Genomic DNA, 19,318 nt, shown 5'->3' on the forward strand with positions numbered 1-19,318 from the left:
TAAGCAACTTAGCAAGACTCTGTCTCAAAAAAATTAAAAAAAGAAAGAAAAGAAGAAGGGGTTAAAAAAAAAAAAGACAGTCTGGGGATGTGATTCAGTAGTTGAACAGCTAATTCCTGCTTTTACTTTCTTTCTCCCTTCTCAGCTATTCATGGGTTAACAGCCAGTCTCCCCCACAGCATCTCAGAGATAAAGGGACTGAAACCCTGATATAGAATATGTTAAAAAGTGTTGAATTGTGGGGCTGGAGCTGTGGCTCATTGCTAGAACGTTTGTCTAGCATGTGGGAGGCACTGGGTTCGATTCTCAGCACCACATATAAATAAATAAAGGTCCATTGACAACAATATATATATATATATAGATAGATAGATAGATAGATAGATAGATAGATAGATAGATAGATAGATAGATATATTTTAAAGTGTTGAATTGTGAGTTACTTCTAAAGATTTTTGGATTGGGGAAGGATCTATATGCTAATTGCCTTCCCAAAGTATTTTACATCATCTGAGGAATTTCATTAATTTCTTATGTACCCTCCCTGTGCAGATAGAGACCCAATTTGTTGACAAATATTTTGGCGGTATGTATTTGATGAAATAATTAAATAATGAGATAGATTAGTAGTGTGCATTTTGAATTTAAAGCTAATTGCAAAAGCTGTATTCATATGCACAATATTCTGGGAATAGGCTTATAAGGTAATATTTTGATTTCCTTATAAGAATTGTATCATTTAGGAAATATGAAGCAATAAATCTATCATTTCCTAAGAAGATTACTCTCTATCTGAATTTATAAGTAATTATTAGATTACAGAGTTCTATTTTTCCTAGCTTCTCAAGAGCTGGTAAGGGAGCCATGTTCATGTACAACTATAATGCATCAATGAAAAATGTGGGGAAAATTTAAAATTTAAATTAAAAAAAAAAAGGAGCCATGCTCAAGGCTAATGCACCTCACTTCAAAGTATATGGAAAATTTTTTGTGATGTTAGGCTGTTACCACTTGAAGCTCAAACTATGTGAATAAGTCTTTCCCTCCCTCTTTAAGAATGAAAGACAAAATATAAACTTAATTAGTTCTGAGATCCTTTGTGTGTAGGAGATAAATTCCTCTGAAATTAAATGAAGCCAGAAATGATGCTAGTTAAAAAAAAAAAAAAAAAAAAGATGCTAGTTTCAATTTTTCCCGTAGTTTTGATTAGAAATTTAATTTACTGGTTTTTTTTGTTTGTTTGTTTTGAATGGGGGTTGAACCCTGGGGTGCTTTACCATTGAGCTATATCCCTAACCCTTTTTGTTTATTTTACTTTGAGACAGGATTCCCCTAAGTTGCTCAGATGTCATGTGGTTATTTTTTCTATCAATAGATGATGATGATCCTTTGTAGTAGTAATAGAAACTTGGAAGGGTAGAAATGATGACATTCTGGGCTATCTCCTGTATCCTCTTACCAATTATTATCACTTCTGACTCTACATACTCCTAGAAAATCATAGCAGATGTGATAGGGTGACTAAATGTGTAGGTTGGTTTCCATCTGAATTTATTTCTGCATATTGAACCCTTACCAACATGTCGTACAGTCTGTGTGAGCAGTGTTTTATGTTATGCAAATGTTTCCTCCCAACCTTTGACTTGCCTTTTCTTTTCTTTTCTTTTTTAAAGAAAGAGTGGGAGAGAGAGAGAGAGAGAATTTTAATATTTATTTTTTAGTTCTTGGAGGACACAACATCTTTGTTGGTATGTGGTGCTGAGGATCGAACCCCGGCCGCACGCATGCCAGGCGAGCGCGTTACCGCTTGAGCCACATCCCCAGCCCCGCCTTTTATTTTCTTACTAGCAGAAGTTTGGCATCTTTTTAATCTTTTTTTTTTCTTTTATCGTTTATAGTTCCTAAGTTATCCTTTACGTTTTTCTTTAAGATGTGTATAGTTTTAGGTTTTACATTCAGGTCAGTGGTCCTTTTTTTGTTTTATTTTGAAATTGTTATGAAATTGAAAAGGTTCTCCTTTTTTTTTTTTTTTTTTAATAATATTCTTTCTGGAAGTCTCTAAGCTTTTTTTAGAGAGAGAGAGAGGGGGGGGGGGCTGGGGATGTGGCTCAAGCGGTAGCGCGCTCGCCTGGCATGCGTGCCGCCAGGTTCGATCCTCAGCACCACATACAAACAAAGATGTTGTGTCCGCCGAAAACTAAAAAATAAATATTAAAATTTTTTTTAAAAAAGTGTCTTTAAAAAAATAAATAAAATAAAATAGAGAGAGAGAGAGAGAGAGTGAGAGAATGAGAATGAGAGAATGAGAATTTTTTTAGTTTTCGGCGGACACAACATCTTTGTTGGTATGTGGTGCTGAGGATCGAACCTGGCGGCACGCATGCCAGGCGAGTGCCCTACCACTTGAGCCAGATCCCCAGCTCAAAGGTTCTCCTTTGTTCACTTAATTTTTTACTTTTGAACTCCTGACAAAGTGAATAATTTCTAAGAGCCCAGCACGGTGGTGAACACCTGTAATTCCAGAGGCTTTGGAGACTGAGAAAGTGTGGCACTAAGCAGCTCAGTGAGACCCTGTCTCTAAATAAAATACAAAATACGGCTGAGGATGTGACTCAGTGGTGGAGTGCTCCTGAGTTCAATCCCTATTACAAAAAAGAAAAAGAATTTTAGGAAATATAATTTATTGAAGTGACTCAAGAAGTAAAACTCCAATGTAAAATAATATTTAAATGTTTCTAAGCCTTGTTGGTTTTGTCATAATGAAGGAACAGATAATGTTAAAGCTATATCAGTCATAATGAAGGAACAGATAATGTTAAAGCTATATTAACCATGGTATAGCAGGCAAAAAGAAACTTACATCATTCATTTTATAAAGTTAGCACAATCTTGATAACCAAAAACTAACAAAGATGGTGTAAATTTGTATTGTCCCACCTAAAGATTAAATCCAATGTGTTATTATTTTTTTCTGATGAAAGAAGCCATACAAACTTACTCCAGAAAAAAATTAAAAACATGGCATTAAAAGAAAAGAAACTTTTGGGGCTGGGGTTGTAGCTCAGTGGTGGAGTGCTCACCTCACATGTGGAAGGCACTGGGTTTGATCCTCAGTACCACATAAAAATAAAAATAAAGATATTGTGTCCATTCACAACTAAAAATATTTTTTAAAATATTTTATTTATTTAGTTGAAGTTGGAAACAGTACCTTTATTTTTATTTTTACGTGGTGCTGAGGATCGAACCCAGGGCCTTGCTCACACTAGGCGAGAGCTCTACCGTTGAGCCATAACTCCAGCCCCTAAAAATATTTTTTAAAAAAGAAAGAAAGAAACTTTTAAATCACACTTGATATTTCTACCCAGTGGTAACTATTTTTGTAAATATTTTTTTAGTTGTAGGTGGACACAATATTTTTATTTATTTATTTACATTTATTTTATTTATTTATTTTTCTATGTGGTGCTGGGGATCGAACCCAGGACCTCCCACATGCTAGGCAAGCATTCTGCCACTGAACTACAACCCCAGCCCTATTGGTAACTATTGATAACATTTTTGCACCTGCTGCTAGAGTTTGATCCCAGTGCCCCACACATGCTTGGCAAGCACTGTACACTGAGTCATATTTGCAGCTCTTTTCTGTTTTCTTTTTTGGAGGGCTGGGGGAAGAGTTACAGGGTATTGAACTTGGGGACATTCATCCACTGAACCTTATCCGAAGCCCTGTTTGTACTTTATTTAGAGATAGGGTCTCACTGAGTTGCTTGGCACCTCACTTTTGCTGAAGCTGGCTTTGAACTTGCGATTCTCCTGTTTCATCCTCACTAGCTGCTAGATTACAGGCATGCACACCATGCCCAGTTTCTTTTATGTTTTGAGACAAGGTTTCATTAAGTTGCCCAGGCTATCCTCCTGCCTATTACATACACCACCATGCTCAGCCTAGTTATGTTTTTAATATATTGATTTATAACTGCTTTTTCCTCCTATTTGGTATATCAAATCTATGACCAAGAGAATTTCTCAGTATCTTAGGATAGAATATAAAAAAAATCTATAATAATACATTATTATATTGATATGTCAAAAATTAGTAGGAAAATTATATGCTCTTATTTGTAGGTGATACCTTTTTTTGGATAAAATTTAACTATTCCAGTTAAATGTTTTAATTTCACTAGGAATAGGATAATTAATTTTTATTCTTAAATATTTAAATAATAACACTTTTCAGTCAGTCTAATCAGTTTGAAAATGAATAACATCCAGGCATATTTTATGAAGTAAAACTTGTTAGATAAAGCTTTCTTTTTATTTTATTTATTTATTTTTATTTGTTCTAAGTAGTTATACATGACAGTAGAATGCACTTTGACACATCATACATAAATGGAGTATAACTTCTCATTCGTCTGGTTATACATGATGTAGAGTTATATTTTCTTGATGACTACCCTTCAGTGACAACTCACGATATTAATGTATTTCTCTAATTTATTTTTTCTGTTACGTTGCTTACATATTTTAATATGATCAATAATAGTTCTCTGAAATTAATAGACATCACTGTATTTACTAAGGAAATACTGAAGAAATGTCCACTGTTACCCTTATTCAATATTATTTTGGAAGTTCCAGACAGTGCAGTAAGGCCAACACTCAGTAGAGGGTAGGTTTCTTGTAACAGACAAAACAAAATGTAATTGTTGACAGACATTATTGTCTCTTCAGAAAAATAATAAAAGACAATCATTTGAAAAATATTCAATAAAATGGCAGACTAAATATAAAATGTTCAAATGAATCTTTAAAATGTGTTTATGGCTGGGATTGTGGCTCAGTTGGTAGAGTGCTTGCCTAGGATGTGTGAGGCACTGGGTTCGATTCTGAGCACCACATATAAGTAAATAAATAAAGGTCAATCAACAACTAAAAAAAATTTTTTAAGTAAATAATAAATAATAAATAAATTGTGTTTAATGTCTACAAGCATATAAGTTATACATAGAAGAACTATAGAATTAAAAATTATTTACTTAACAATCAAAATTATACAAAAATAACAACCAAAATTATAAAATACCTAGGAGTGATGTTAATAAGAAGCACATAACTTATATGATAAAACTATAAATTTGTTGTAAATAAATACAAATATGAGAGAAATGATCAGCGGTGCCATTTATTAAATTCTAAATCTACTTTTTATATTTAATAATTGATGTGAATTTATAATTGCTTTTGATATTTGATAAAGTGGTTAAATATAAGTTGGAAAAATTAAGAGGTAATAAATTGTCCTTGTTTATTGGTTTGTGATGCCATTTGCCACACTGAATTTGCTGCTTCTTTCTTTCTTTCTTTCTTTCTTTCTTGGTGCTGGGGATCAAACCCAGGGGCTTATGCATGCTAAACAAGTGCAAGTGCTGTGTCACTAAACTTATATCCTCAGCAGTTGAGTGCTGTAGAACCAGCTGTGAATTTTATACCAGTTCTACAGTGTGATTATTACTACAGTGAAAACAACACTGAATGGCTTCTTAGACTGGCTTTGAGGTTTGTCAGCAAAAGAAAAAATTGGGCCAGGTGTGATGGTGCAGTCCTATGCAGGCTGGGACAAGAGAATTGCAAGTTCAAGGCCAACCCCAGCAATTTAGAAAGATCCTATGTCAAAATAAAAAATAAAAAGGATTAGGACTACAGCTTGAGGAGGAGGAGTGCTTGCCTAGCATGCCTATCCCCAGCACTACAAAAATAAATAAGCAAGTTAAATTAATTCATTAAAAAATAAAAACAGTGGGGTGGGGGTTATGGCTCAGTGGTAGAATGCTTGCCTAGCAAGTGTGAGGCACTGGGTTTGATTCTCAGCACCACATAAAAAAATAAAGTTAAAAAACAAAACAGGGCTAAGGATGAGGCTCAGTGGTAGAGTACTCCTAGAGTCAATTCCCAGTACAATCAATCAATCATAAGAGAAAAAAAATGGAACCAAAGAAAGGACATTCTTGGTGTTTGTTTTTATATTTGTATTGCTGGGGATTAAACCTAGGGCTTCACATATACTAAGCATGTACTGTATCATTGAGCTACACACTGAAGCTGAAAGGACATTCTTTTTAGGATGAGGAATTTGGCTTAATACAGTACTAAAGGTGTGTGCTTATTTAGTTCGTTCTGATTATAATCTAATAATGAATTCATAGTAGATGGCTTAATATAGCTTACAATGAAGGCCAATTGGTATCCTGACCCCAAGTAAAAGGTGAATGGTGAATTGATGGACAATTGTCTTACTTAATTCATTCAGTAAATTTTTGTTGGCTTACTGCCCTAGCTGCTATGAAGGAAGAATGAAAATGAATAAGATACAGTTTCATATGTGTGAACATGTAACAACAAATTCTATCAGCATGTACAACTATATTGCACCAATAAAAAATGTGGGGGGAAAAGATACAGTTTCAGCTTTCAAAGAAGAGTTAGGAACTATTAATGTGAAGCAAAATGAAGTGTTTTTATACAAATGAAAATACTTATTAGATTTTAGTACCATGTTATTAAGCATGTTTTATACTTAAGGACATTATTAAAATAAAACTTGATTGTACAGCACATTTTTCCTATCTGTTTTTTTAAAATATTTTCTTAGTTGTAGATGGACACATTATTTGTTTATTTATTTATTTTTTATGTGGTGTTGGTGATCCAACCCAGTGCCTCACACATGCTAGGCAAGCTCTCTACCACTGAGCCATAACCCTGGCCCTATCTGTGTTTTTTGAACAACATTGTGGCAGTTTCTTTTTTCTCTACTGGAGATTGAACTCAAGAGTACTTTACTACTGAGCTACATCCCCATTTCTTTTTATTTTTATTTTTTATTTTGAGATAGGGTCTCACAAAGTTGCTGAGGCTTTGCCATCTTCCTGCCTCAACTCCGAGTTTCTGGGATTAAAAGTGTGTGCCACTGCGCCTGATTCAGTGATTTCTTTAAGAGAGTTTTTTTTTTTAATTGTTTTTGTTTTGCATCTAAGAGAATTTGGTGGACATTTGGGAAATAGGAAAAACTAGAGGTTTCTTAACTACCTTAGAGAATATAGGTAACATATTGTCATGAAATATAAATGTATATTGCTAATAGTAATGCCTCAAGAAGCATAAACATGGGTGAAAGGTGATATAAATAAACCTGTGCAGAAACACTGGAGCTAGAATTTTTGTAATGTATTTAGGTTTATAGTGTAGCAAAAGAGTAGAGACTTGGATAGAAATTACTTAGGTTTGAGAAGTACTTAGCTTTGTTACTTATTAACTTGGACAGATTATCCCCTATGTGACTCAGTTTCCCTATTATAAAATGGAGATAATAAATGGTAACTTTTTCATAGTTTGTTAAGAATTAGATAATATATGTAAAACATTTAAAATAGTTCCTGATATTATGTCTATATAATTAATATTAACTATTATTATTCATAGAGAATAGGCATGCATACAAAGTTGTATTAATTTATTTTTCTAAGTTTTACCTTCTTTTCTTCCTTTTGTACTGGGAATTGAACCCAGGGGTGCTTTACCACTGAACCACATCCCCAGCCCTTTTCATTTTTTATTTTGAGACAGAGTCTCACTAAGTTGCTTACAGCCTCACCAAGTTGCTGAAACTGGCCTCAAACTTGTGAATCTCCTGCCTCAGTGTCCTGAGTTGCTGGAATTATAGTTGTGTGCCACCTTACCTGGTTTTAAATCTTAGCTTTCTTTTCACCAAATCTTTTATTAGAGTTGTCCATATGTAACAGAGTAAATGAATTTGAATTTAGTGTTATTTTTTATTTGAATTTTTCTGATAAAGTTTTTACCATTTAGCAACATGATCAAAAAACAGGAAATAAGAATCAAGAATAGAAGAAACAGAGGCCAGAAATCAGCTTTGAATGATTAAAAACTGGTTGTGCTGCAGTTTAGTTCTTATAAGTGTTTCTCTTAGGAACTAGAAAAGCAGAGCTGTTATTTAAATCAGTTTTATATAATTCTAAAAGCAACTATACTTTAGAAGATCTGTTTCTGGAGGCTGGGGTTTTGGGTCAGTGGTAGAGTGCTTGCCTAGCACTTGTGAAACCCTGTGTTTGATCCTCAGCACCACAATAAAGGTGTTGTGTCCACCTACTACTAAAATATATATATATATATATATATATATATATATATATATTTTTTTTTTTTTTTTGGAAGGAGGAGGAGAAGGAGACAAAAAGAAGTGGAATTACTTCAAAAAACAAAGAATATGTGTTTCTGTAGGCATCTGTGGAAGTAAATTTATAAAAATCCATAACCCATGGGTAGCAAGATAATCTCTGTAATGGTTGTCTTTTTCCTTTTTGTCACAAAACTGCTCAGTGATTTTATTACACAAAACTAATCAGTGATTTTATTACACAAAACTGATCAGTGGTTTATTCACTACTTATAGTCCTGGCACATTTTGCAACATAAATACACTATAAACTGAGAGACACCTATAGGCAAACCTTTCTCTAAGAGGAGTTAAAGGTCATATTCTTCTGTCACTTGTTTTTTTCAAATATTTATTTAAAGTCTATAACATGCTGGGTACTATGTTACTTGTTCAGTCTACTTTCAAAGAACACATAATGGAATAGGAGACACGGATGAATAAATAGCTAATTACAAGTGACTTCAGTGCACCTAAGAAGTGTGCTCAACTTGGTCTTAGGTGTAAAACAGAGGAAGACATCTTGAGGAAGGAAGATGAACTGAATTGTGAAGAAGCTAGAGTTAGCTTTAGGAAGGGAAAGACTGAGAAAAACAGTAAATGCCTAGGTAGGGAGTCCTGGGAGATCATACATGTCAGGGTTTAAGACTCAGTAGGACTAAAAATTAGGGTAGATGAGGAGAGAGTGGTGAGAATAGGCACTGGGTCACATGTTGAAGGATTTTTCTAAGCCATGGAGAACACTTAAATTTATTTATTTATTTATTTTAAGAGAGAGGGAGAGAGAGAGAATTTTAATATTTATTTTTTAGTTATTGGCGGACACAACATCTTTCTTTGTATGTGGTGCTGAGGATCGAACCCGGGCCGCACGCATGCCAGGCGAGCGCGCTACCGCTTGAGCCACATCCCCAGCCCCACTTAAATTTATGTTGTTCCTGTTTGGTGGTGTAGTTCAGTGTTAGAGTACTTGTACTTGCCTAGCATGCTTGTAAGGCTCTAAGTCTAATCCCTGGCACCACACACACAAATGTGTGTGTGTGTGTGTGTGTGTGTGTGTGTGTGTGTGTGTGTATATGTATATACACATATATGTGTGTATATGCACATATATATTTATACACACACACACAACTGTGACACCAGTGTTGAAAATAATTAGAAATATATCAAATTGAATAAAGCTGTGAAGACTGCCCCAAATACACACTGGAGAATGTCAAACTTTAAGGCTGTGTTCTATAAACACAGTCTGTCAGACCCAGATTTACAGAATTGTTTAAAGACAGAAGACTTTTTTTTATCCCAAGTGAATAAATTCCAGGACAATTATTTTATCCTGTTACCTTTTTGCTTTTTTTCTTCTCATTCCTACAAATCAACACAACAAACTGGCTGTCAGCTTCTTGGATTTTAGAATAGGTAGTATTCTGAGGGCTCTTGGTTCCTAGGCCATGGAACAAAGAGAATAAGGTATAGTGTTTAGATTTGCTGGCTGAGATAAAAACCACCCAAATTTATATCTTGGAACATGTCTACATTATTAAATAGATTGCCAGCCCTAGTAAAGCTTTTCAGAAAGGTCAAAGTGGGTTTAGGCTAGTTGTTTTAGCATAGATAGGTCAATAAAGGTAAAAGTTGTGTATGTTTTCCTCTGACCTGACTACATTATTTTCCTAAAACATTCATGTATTTACTCTGTTTTTAAAGTAAGATTTACAAATGAAGATGAAGGTATGTAATAATAAAAAACATAACTTTCTCTTTAATTTTAAAAATTATATATATCCCCCTCACTGCCACACCTACTTCCTGTAGTTGTGAAAAATTGAGGATTTTGAGGAAAGGGATTGATGTAAAAAGATACGTGAAAACAACAATAGTGCATTTGAATTACTGACTGGAGGAAGTTTGATAGAAATACCATTTATGTAGTCATCCTTATTTCTTTTGCAGGAATTACTGTTGACTCATGAGAGTGTCACCAGGTGTTCATTATTCAGACTTCTTATTTAGTAGAGAATGAAGGCTATATTCTTTAATACGTACACTGGAAAAAATGTTGTTTCAGGAAATTTCTTGTTAGAAATTTCTGAATAACTTTTAATAGATGTTGTAACTATCACCACGCATTTATTGTATTCTCACTGGATACATGACTGAGTGTTGATAATATCAACATTTCCTTCTCCTTTTCTTAAATGAATTTGAGAGCCAGAAAGAGTTATGAAAGAGAAGGAAGATTTAATAGTCATCTCTTTGAGTCACCAACAATGAATGCCACTTTACTAGGAAACATTCAACATATTTGCAGTGGGAACTCCTTGATTTCTGACTGGTTAGTTTCTACACATCATTGATACCTCTTGGTTCCTTAATAGAGATTACTCAAGATTTAGTTTTTATAGATATCATGTATTGTTATAAAGCATTACATTCTTTAAGTCACCTTAATCTCTTTTATTGTAACTACAAAAATTCCGCGTTCTGCTTATGAAAAAGTTAATATTTGGAATAGAAAGAATGTTACTAAATGGGTAGCCAGTAAGATGGTAGTTATTAATTTTCAGTATAATAAATGAATATAATTATCAGTAGGTGAAATAAAACCATCCTTGCTTGGTTCCTTAGACTTTATTGATTGATTGATTGATTAATATTTTTTAGTTGTTTATGGACCTTGTTTTTATTTATTTATATGTGGTGCTGAGAATCGAACGCAGTGCCTCATGCATGCTGGGCAAGTGCGCTATCACTGAGCCACAACTCCAGCACTTTTTAGACTTTAAATTGTCATTAGTATTTAGAAACTTTAACAGAATGTTATTAGAGAAAGTTGTAGTAAATTAAGAATATAAAATTTCTGAATAAAAATATTGGAATAAATTATTTGTATGTATGTTGTGTGATATTTAAGATGGAACCCAGGACTCGGGAATGCTAGACACCAATGTGCTACATCTCCACTCCTTTTTATTTACTTTGAGACAGGGTCATGCTAAATTTTCCAGGTTGGAAAACTTTTTTTTTTTTTTTAACTGTCAGTATTCCTTCAAAGTATATTGTCAGTAGTGTTGTTGCATGGAAAGTAGACTCTACAGTCTAATGATACATGAAGTTAGGTCTTTGAGACACTCCTGTTATTACTGAAAGACTTCTGAGCATGTTTTAAAAGTCTTTTAGTTTCACATGTCCAATAGAACTTTCTGTAATGACAGAAATGTTCTGTATCTGTACTCTTCAGTGTAGTAGCCATGTATAGCTATTGAGCACTAGGTGTGTGGCTAGTCCAAATGAGAAAATAATTGTAAATTATGTTTCATTTTAGGTAATATGATTATATTTGGCTAATGGCCACAATATTGAACAGGCACAGGTGTTTGAGAACTGAGTAGCACTTTTTAAAAAAAACTTTTTAGTCATATATGGACACAATATCTTTGTTTATTTATTTTTATCTGGTGCTGAGGATTGAACCTAGTGCCTCACATGTGTGAGGCAGGTGCTCTGCCACCGAGCTACAATCCCAGCCCTGAACAGCACATTTGATAACCAATACTTCTCTCCCAGTGATTAAGATAACACTATAATATAATTAAAATTTTATTTTTAGTATTCTTGAAATCATTGCTTCCCTTAGAACCAAAATTTTGCTGCCCTTAGAACTGAAAGATTAGGAAGATGACAGAAAATTGAGGAATGTGTTGTTTACTTCAGAACTTTGTGTTTATGTCATCTTTCTAATGAGGCACATCTGTTTGCCCAGTTTATAACTTAATATCCTATCTCCCTTTTAGTCTGCCCTATCTCAGTTTCCTCCCTTTTTTTTTTTTTTTTGCCTTTATAGAACTTAATACCATCTAATATATTAGAAAGAGGTCAAGGATATTTTTTAAAAATATTTATTTATTTTTAAGTTTTAGGTGGACACAATATCTTTATTTTACATTTATATGGTGCTGAGGATTGAACCCAGTGCCTTGTGCATGCTGAGTGCTCCACCGCTGAGCCACAACTCCAGCCCAGGTCAGGGATTTTTTTTCCCCTCTTTGTACGAATTGCTGTGTCCCAGAACCTAGAACAGTACCTGACACTTTAGAGGTACTTAGGAAATATGTGTAAAATGAAGAAATGAGTTTCCCAGTAATTATAATTCAGTTCGGGGCTGGGGTTGTGGCTCAGCAGTAGAGTGCTTGCCTCATACATGCGAGGCGCTGGGTTTGATCCTTGGTACCACATTAAAAAAAATAAATTAAATAAAGGTATTGTGTCCAACTACAACTAAGAAAAAATTTTAAAAAATAATTCATTTAACATTTATTTTTCATTATTTGGCAAGCACCAAGTTAGAGTTAGAAAGTACACTATAGCCATAATAAAACATTTCTCATAACCGTTCTTTTGAAAAAGAACGTTTAATTGGTTAAATCATTGGTTTAACCAGAAGGGACCTTGACAGTAATTTCAGTCAACTGCCTGATGTTACATGATAGTTTAAAGTTCTATCAGTGCCAGGGGCTGGGGTTGTGGCTCAGTGGTAGAGCACTTGCCTCGTGTGGGATGCACTGGGTTCAATTCTCAGCACCACATATAAATAAATGGATAAAATAAAGGTCCACCAACAATTAAAAAAAACAATTTAAAAAAAAAAAAGAAGAAAGCAGGTCTCATTACTTTAAAAAAAAATTCTATTCATGTTATTTATTTTCTTTTCCATAATAACCTGTGAATCTTTTAGCTCAGTTTTTTTTTCCCTCCACATCCTCTCATCTCCATTCAGCTAATTCTTACTTTCACTGAGGCCTTTCTCATTTTTCTGTACCCTAAGACACTCTGCAGATCCTTAATCTAACCATAGAAAAACCCTTTGACCTTTCTTAACTGAAAGATTGATTATTGAAAATGCAGTTTTCCCTATAACTTCTTCTTTAGTTTTGGAAGTCTCTCTTGATCCCTATGGATCTGTAAGAGCTTATTGTGATAAAAAATGCAGAATCTGTATAGTTCCCATTTCTTTAAAATCTTTTCATTCTGTTCTGATGGCACAATTTTAATTTCTCCTATAAACAGATCCATTATATTAGATTTGTTAACATATACATTATTTCATGACTGCCATTCTTGAGGGCCTTAAGAAATACTGCTACATCATAAAAGCATAACAGAAGCTCCTCAGTTTGCCCAAAGAATTATGGCATTTGGTGCCATGGTGAGCTGAGGGATGGACGCCATATCAGGGGTGGGGGTGGGTGGGCTCAGGGCCCAGCGTGGGTCCACAGGCACTTTCCTAGAGCATCTTCATATAGTGGAAAGTGAGAGTTTTTCAGGAATCATCCAAATGGATGAAGATACACATTATAATAAAGTTGATGATGGAGTTGGAGGTCATTTAGAAGACGCAGTAATATTTTGGACCCATATCATTAATAGAAATAATGCTGTTGTGACAATTGGTTGCTTACTATGTGAGGTTTGTCATAATACCAATTCAGTTTGGGGGAATCTTTTTTTAATATTTATTTTTAGTTGTTGGATACTATAACTTTAACTAATTTATTTATTTTTATGTGGTGCTTAGGATCGAACCCAGGGCCTTGCTCTACTGCTGAGCTACAACCCCAGCCCCAGTTTTGGGGAATCTTGATCCAAAGATTTGTGATAGATTGTTTTCTGAAGATGAGAACTAAATATTATCAGCAATAAAAAGTCAGAAAATAGCCAGGCTCAATAACACACACCTGTAATTCCAGTGGTGCAGGAGGCTGAGGCAGGAGGATCATAAGTTCAAAGCCAGCCTCAGCAAGAGCAAGGCACTTAGCAATTCAGTGAGACCCTGTCTCTAAATAAAATACAAAATAGGGTTGGTCGAGTGCCCCTGAATTCAATCCCTGGTACTGAAAATAGGGCAGAAAGTATGTGTGTGTGTGTGTATGTGTGTGTGTGTGTGTGTTAAGGAATATTTATTCTAGTTCTAAAATTTTATGTTTATTGAGACCATCATTGCTTATTCATAGTAATAATAGGGTCTGTTTAATGAACTTACAAAATGATTAAAACTTGTTTTTCTCCTAATGAACACAAAGGAAATTAGTTGCCAGAAAACAGGTAAGGTGCTGGGTGTGGTGTCATATACCTGTAATTCCAGTAACTCTGGAGGCTGAGGCAGGAAGATCACAAGTTTGAGGCCAGCCTTCACAGTTTAGCAAGACTATGCAACTTAGCAGGACCTTGCCTCAAAATAAAACAAAGGACTGGGGATGTGGCTCAGTGGTTGGGTGCCCCTGGGTTCAATCCCTGGCACCCCCCTAAAAAGCAAAAACAACAACAAATTTAAATGGAAAGGGGGGAGCCAAAATATATGAAACACCTTCAGTCACCAGAGTCTGCTCTTAATTTAGTCCTGATAACAACTCTATTAGCAAGTTTTCCATTTAACAGGTGTGTAAACTAAGGCTTGTGTAAGTTAAGTCAAGTCATAGAGTCACTTAATCAGTAAATAGGAAAACCGAATCTTTACATAGTTAGATGTTACTCCAACATCTCTGCTTTCTTCCATTGGTAAGCCATGCTGTATTCTAGAAGTGGAAGTAAGACAGAACAGTTACAATATTTGGTATAGAATGAGAGTTCTATACCAAATATTTGCATCTAGTGAGCTTGCCACAGAAAGAAATCTGTATCATTTGGCAAGAGTGGCACAACCATCCAATGATTCCAGTAGCCCTGCCTTTGTCTGTTTCAGGATATTTCATTTAAGTAAAAATGCTTTCTGCTGCAAATCTTAAGCCTAATGGTAGTGATTATATATGAGGTCTTTTGTGAACTTTCATATGACAAATTTGTCTTCTTTGTCACTACTTGCAAAGCAGTAAATTCTTGAAAACCATTGTGAACATGCCAACCCCCACCAAAAAAAAAAAAAAAGTGTTTCACAGTAATTCTGAGGTTATTTGGAATGAGCTCCATATTTCTTCTGTCCTCCATTACTGGCACTCTTCACCATAAATGCCATCTTCTTCTGTTTCTGACTAATCTCCTTGTAATGACTGAGGTTTTGCCTTGTATTATCTGGCTCCTCCTGAACTTGCCTCTCCTTTATTGATTTGCTTTTTTACTATAACAACTGTGGTAATTATTGCTTGTATTTACTGAGCATTTTCTAAGAACCAGGCACATTTCATAGCTCTTTATATATGTTTGTGTCCTTGAATCTTCACAACTGCTTTATACTAGAAACTATTGCTGTGCTCTTTGCATAAATTAGAAAACTCATGGCTCAAGGGCTGCTTATTGTAGCTCAGTAGTAGAAAGCATACATGTGTGAGACTCTGAGTTCAGTCCTCAGCAAATGAGAGGGGCGGGAGGGGGAGAGGGAGAAAGAGAAAAGAAAAACCGAGGCTCAGAAAGGTGAGGGAACTTTCGTAATGTTAACAGATATAAGTGATAGAAAAAACTGGAATTAAAATTTTAGTCTGACTTCAAAGCTCATGTGCTTATATTGGTTCTGTGCTGACGATAGAGCACCTCCTGGATTCCAATGCATTTTCCACCCTTTGCATGCCTGTTTACATAATGGGAACTTCTGTTGCTCATGGTCTGCTTTTAGGCTAATAAATATAAGTACCTGAGTTCCAAAGTGTTGGACAATCTTAGGTTGGAATCCCCAGCACCGGAAAAAAAAAAAAATTACTGTAGAGAGAATGGGCTGGGGATGTGGCTCAAGCGGTAGCACACTCTCCTGGCATGCGTGTGGCCCGGGTTCAATCCTCAGCACCACATACAAAACAAAGATGTTGTGTCCGCCGAGAGCTAAAAAATAAATATTAAAATTCTCTCTCTCTCGGGGCTGAGGATGTGGCTCAAGCGGTAGCGCGCTCGCCTGGCATGCGTGCGGCCCGAGTTTGATCCTCAGCACCACATACCAACAAAGATGTTGTGTCCGCCGAGAACTAAAAAATAAATATTAAAAAAAAAAAATTTTCTCTTTCTCTCTCTCTCTCTCTCTCTCTCTCTCTCTCTCTCTCTCTCTCTCTCTCTCTCTCCCTCCCCTCTCTCAAAAAAAAAATTCTCTCTCTCCCCCTCTCTCACTCTTTCTTTAAAAAAAAAAAAATCTTAGATTGGATCATTCTTTCAGAGTGTTTTTTCTTTTACTCTCCCATTTTAAGGGTCATAATGTTTTTTTGACCACTATCAGTATATATAATCCACGGTTTATGGCTGAAATTAGAATTGTATTATATGTAGCTTTTTCGTCCAGATCCAAGATCAAGGCACCTTGAAGATGATGTGATGGCCCTCTTCCTGACTTCCTGATAGCCATCTGTCTTTTTGTTTTATCCTCCACTTGAAGAGCTGGAAATCTCTCTGTGAACTTTTCTATAACGCATTAATCCCATCCATGAGGACTCCACTACCATGACCTAATTATTTTCCAAAGACTCCACCTCTCTTTCACCATCATTTGGGAATTGGGATTTCAACATATGAGTTTGGAGGTCTGAGAATTTAGGGGGAAAAAATCCAAACTCAGTTTCTCCTACTCTACACTATGTGGAGGAGGGGTGGCTCCCTGCCTGCCAAGCAGGCAATGCTACAGCAACAACCAGGTAGGTGTCTTCTAATTCAATTCAGTTTTGACACTGTCTACCTGGAGATAGCTTCACATTCCTTAAGTTAAGGGCTTAGTCCCCAAGACCAAACCCCTATTCAGGAGCCAGTCACAGGCCCTACATTATTTTACCTAACTTCTGACCAACCAGATATGAGTCAGAGTTCCTAAAATCACCCTCCTAGGGTTCCATTATTTTCTTAGGGCAACCTACAGAGCTCAGGGAAAACATTTACAATTTTCTTGTTTATTACAAAGGATATTACGAAGGATACCAATAATACCAGAATGAAGAGATGGATAGGATAAAGTGTAGAGACAAGGGGTGCTGAGCCTCCATGCCTTCTCTGGGCTACTCTTCAGGAACCTCCGTGTGTTCAGCTCTCAAAAGCTCCTTGGAATCTTGTCCTTTTGGGGTTCATTGAAGTTTCATTACATAGGCATGATTGATTACCTCACTTGTCATTGGTAGTCAACTCAACCTTCAGTACCTCTCACCTCCTGGGAGGTTGGGGAAGTGGGACTGAAAGTCCTAACTCTCTAATCTAGCCTTAGTCTTTCTGATGACTAGCCCCCTTCCTGAAGCTCCCTAGGGCTGCCAGGAAGTCAGTCAGTTATTAGAATACACACACACACACACACACACACATCACTACTACTTTGGAGATTGCAAGGAATTTAGGAAGTGTATACCAGGAAAGGAAGATGAGCAAATATACATTTCATGGGGAAAGGGGGATAACTTTTTTTTTCCTTTTTTTTTTTATTATTGTTCAAAACATTACAAAGCTCTTGACATTTCATATTTCATACATTTGATTCAAGCAGATAATGAACTCCCATTTTTACCCCGTATACATATTGCAGATTCACATCGGTTACACATTTTTTTTACATACTGCAATACTAGTGTCTGTTGTATTCTGCTGCCTTTCCTATCTTCTACTATCCCGCCTCCCCTCCCCTCCCCTCCCATCTTCTCTCTCTACCCCATCTACTGCAATTCATTTCGCTCTCTTGTTTTTTTTCCCCCTTTCCCCTGTTTGTACATAATGCAGTGAAGTTACCCGAACAATCAGATGGTTTTAAAGTAAATGTATACCTAATGGACTCCCATTAGCCAGCTACTTACTCATAATCACCTTTATGGGTTTTTTTTGTGTGATTAAATTTATAAAAATGTTTTGTGTATTCTTGAGCAGGCTTGCTTTCTTCTATGGCTCTGAGCCTGGAGAGTTCTAACCAAATTCAAAATCAGGAAAAGGAGGTGTGGGCTTTTGGGCTTTGTAGATCAGCAGCTTGAATGTGGTTGGCAGTCTCCTCCCCTTCCGCACTTCGGCTCAGAGTGTGCACTCTGGAATGACAGGCATTCCTGTGTGAGGAGAGCCAGCATGAAGACATATTTGTAAGAACCACAAGTGCCCAGGCTGGAATACAGGGAACAGAAACTCCAGCAGATTAATTGACCTCATGCCACTTCCTGACTTTTGGCAGTGACACTGAGAAAAGGATTTCAGCTTGTCTCCTTTTGTGGATTTATCTTTTTAAAAGAAGTTTACTTTTGTCCGGGACAGTTTGTTGTCGTGAGATACATCAAACAGTATAATCATGGGGCAAGCTGATGTCTCCAGACCGGTAAATCCAGATGCAGTTGGTGAGTAATAGAAGGCAAAAAAACAGAAAATCTTGACAGAGACAGACAGATTTACAGATGAAGTTCAGTATTTCATAGGAATTTGAATACAAGAATTTTGATGTTCATAACTTTGGAGCATTTATAAGTTTGTGAAGAATGAATGGAAACAGTATTTTCATTCAGTTAAATTAATTTGCCACTCACAGTTTTGTTTTACTTGATCTCATTGCAGTTTTTTATATTATATTGCTAGAAAGTTACTTGTTAATTTCTTGACTATATAGAAGATAAATGCTACCAGAACTCTTATTTAGAATTCAGAGTTATTTTACGAGTATTTTGTAATACACAGCCAATTGTTAATGTGTGACAAAACCATTTTAAAGAATAGAGTTAATTTTTTAGACTTGGTTATATATTTTCTAAGTAAGTCACAAGCTTTTGGGGGATAGCTAGAGACCAAGTTGATCATTGCAGGTGTAGCTCAGAGTTTCAAAGCTGAAAAGGTTGTCTATTGTCACTACAAGTTCATTTTTCTAACTTTGTAGGGGTTTATGTGTAAGATGATGATCATAAACTGAGGGAAAAGTTTTAAGTGAGTATTCACTAAGGAATTGCTAAATATAAGGAAGGCAAGAGAAAGCCTATAAATTGTTTCTGGACACTATACTATTCAAGAAAAAGATTTAGATCTTCATTTTGATTTATGAAGCATCAGAAAACATGTTCAGTCCTATGATGCTTTTTTTTCCTCTGAGAAATATATTTTGTAACTAAAGGGAAATATAAAAGTGTAAGAACACAGGTAACATTCCCTATCTATCATAATTTGATG

At 35.5% G+C, this 19,318-nt stretch overlaps 1 protein-coding gene across 3 annotated transcripts in view; it reads left to right on the forward strand.

The window, feature by feature from the left end:
- The window catches only part of Phactr4 (phosphatase and actin regulator 4), a 95,898-nt gene that overhangs the window by 33,512 nt on the left and 43,068 nt on the right, over positions 1 to 19,318 (forward strand). The window contains exon 1 of one of the 3 annotated variants that reach the window (XM_005317686.5): positions 18,215 to 18,501. The exons of the other annotated variants lie outside the window; for them this stretch is intronic. Coding sequence (XP_005317743.1) covers positions 18,456 to 18,501 — 46 coding nt within the window. The 5' untranslated portion in view covers positions 18,215 to 18,455. Of the gene's footprint in view, positions 1 to 18,214; positions 18,502 to 19,318 lie in introns of those variants that run through there. 3 annotated transcript variants of the gene reach the window in all.

This window comes from Ictidomys tridecemlineatus, chromosome 11 (assembly GCF_052094955.1).
Source record: "Ictidomys tridecemlineatus isolate mIctTri1 chromosome 11, mIctTri1.hap1, whole genome shotgun sequence".
NCBI lineage: Eukaryota > Metazoa > Chordata > Mammalia > Rodentia > Sciuridae > Ictidomys > Ictidomys tridecemlineatus.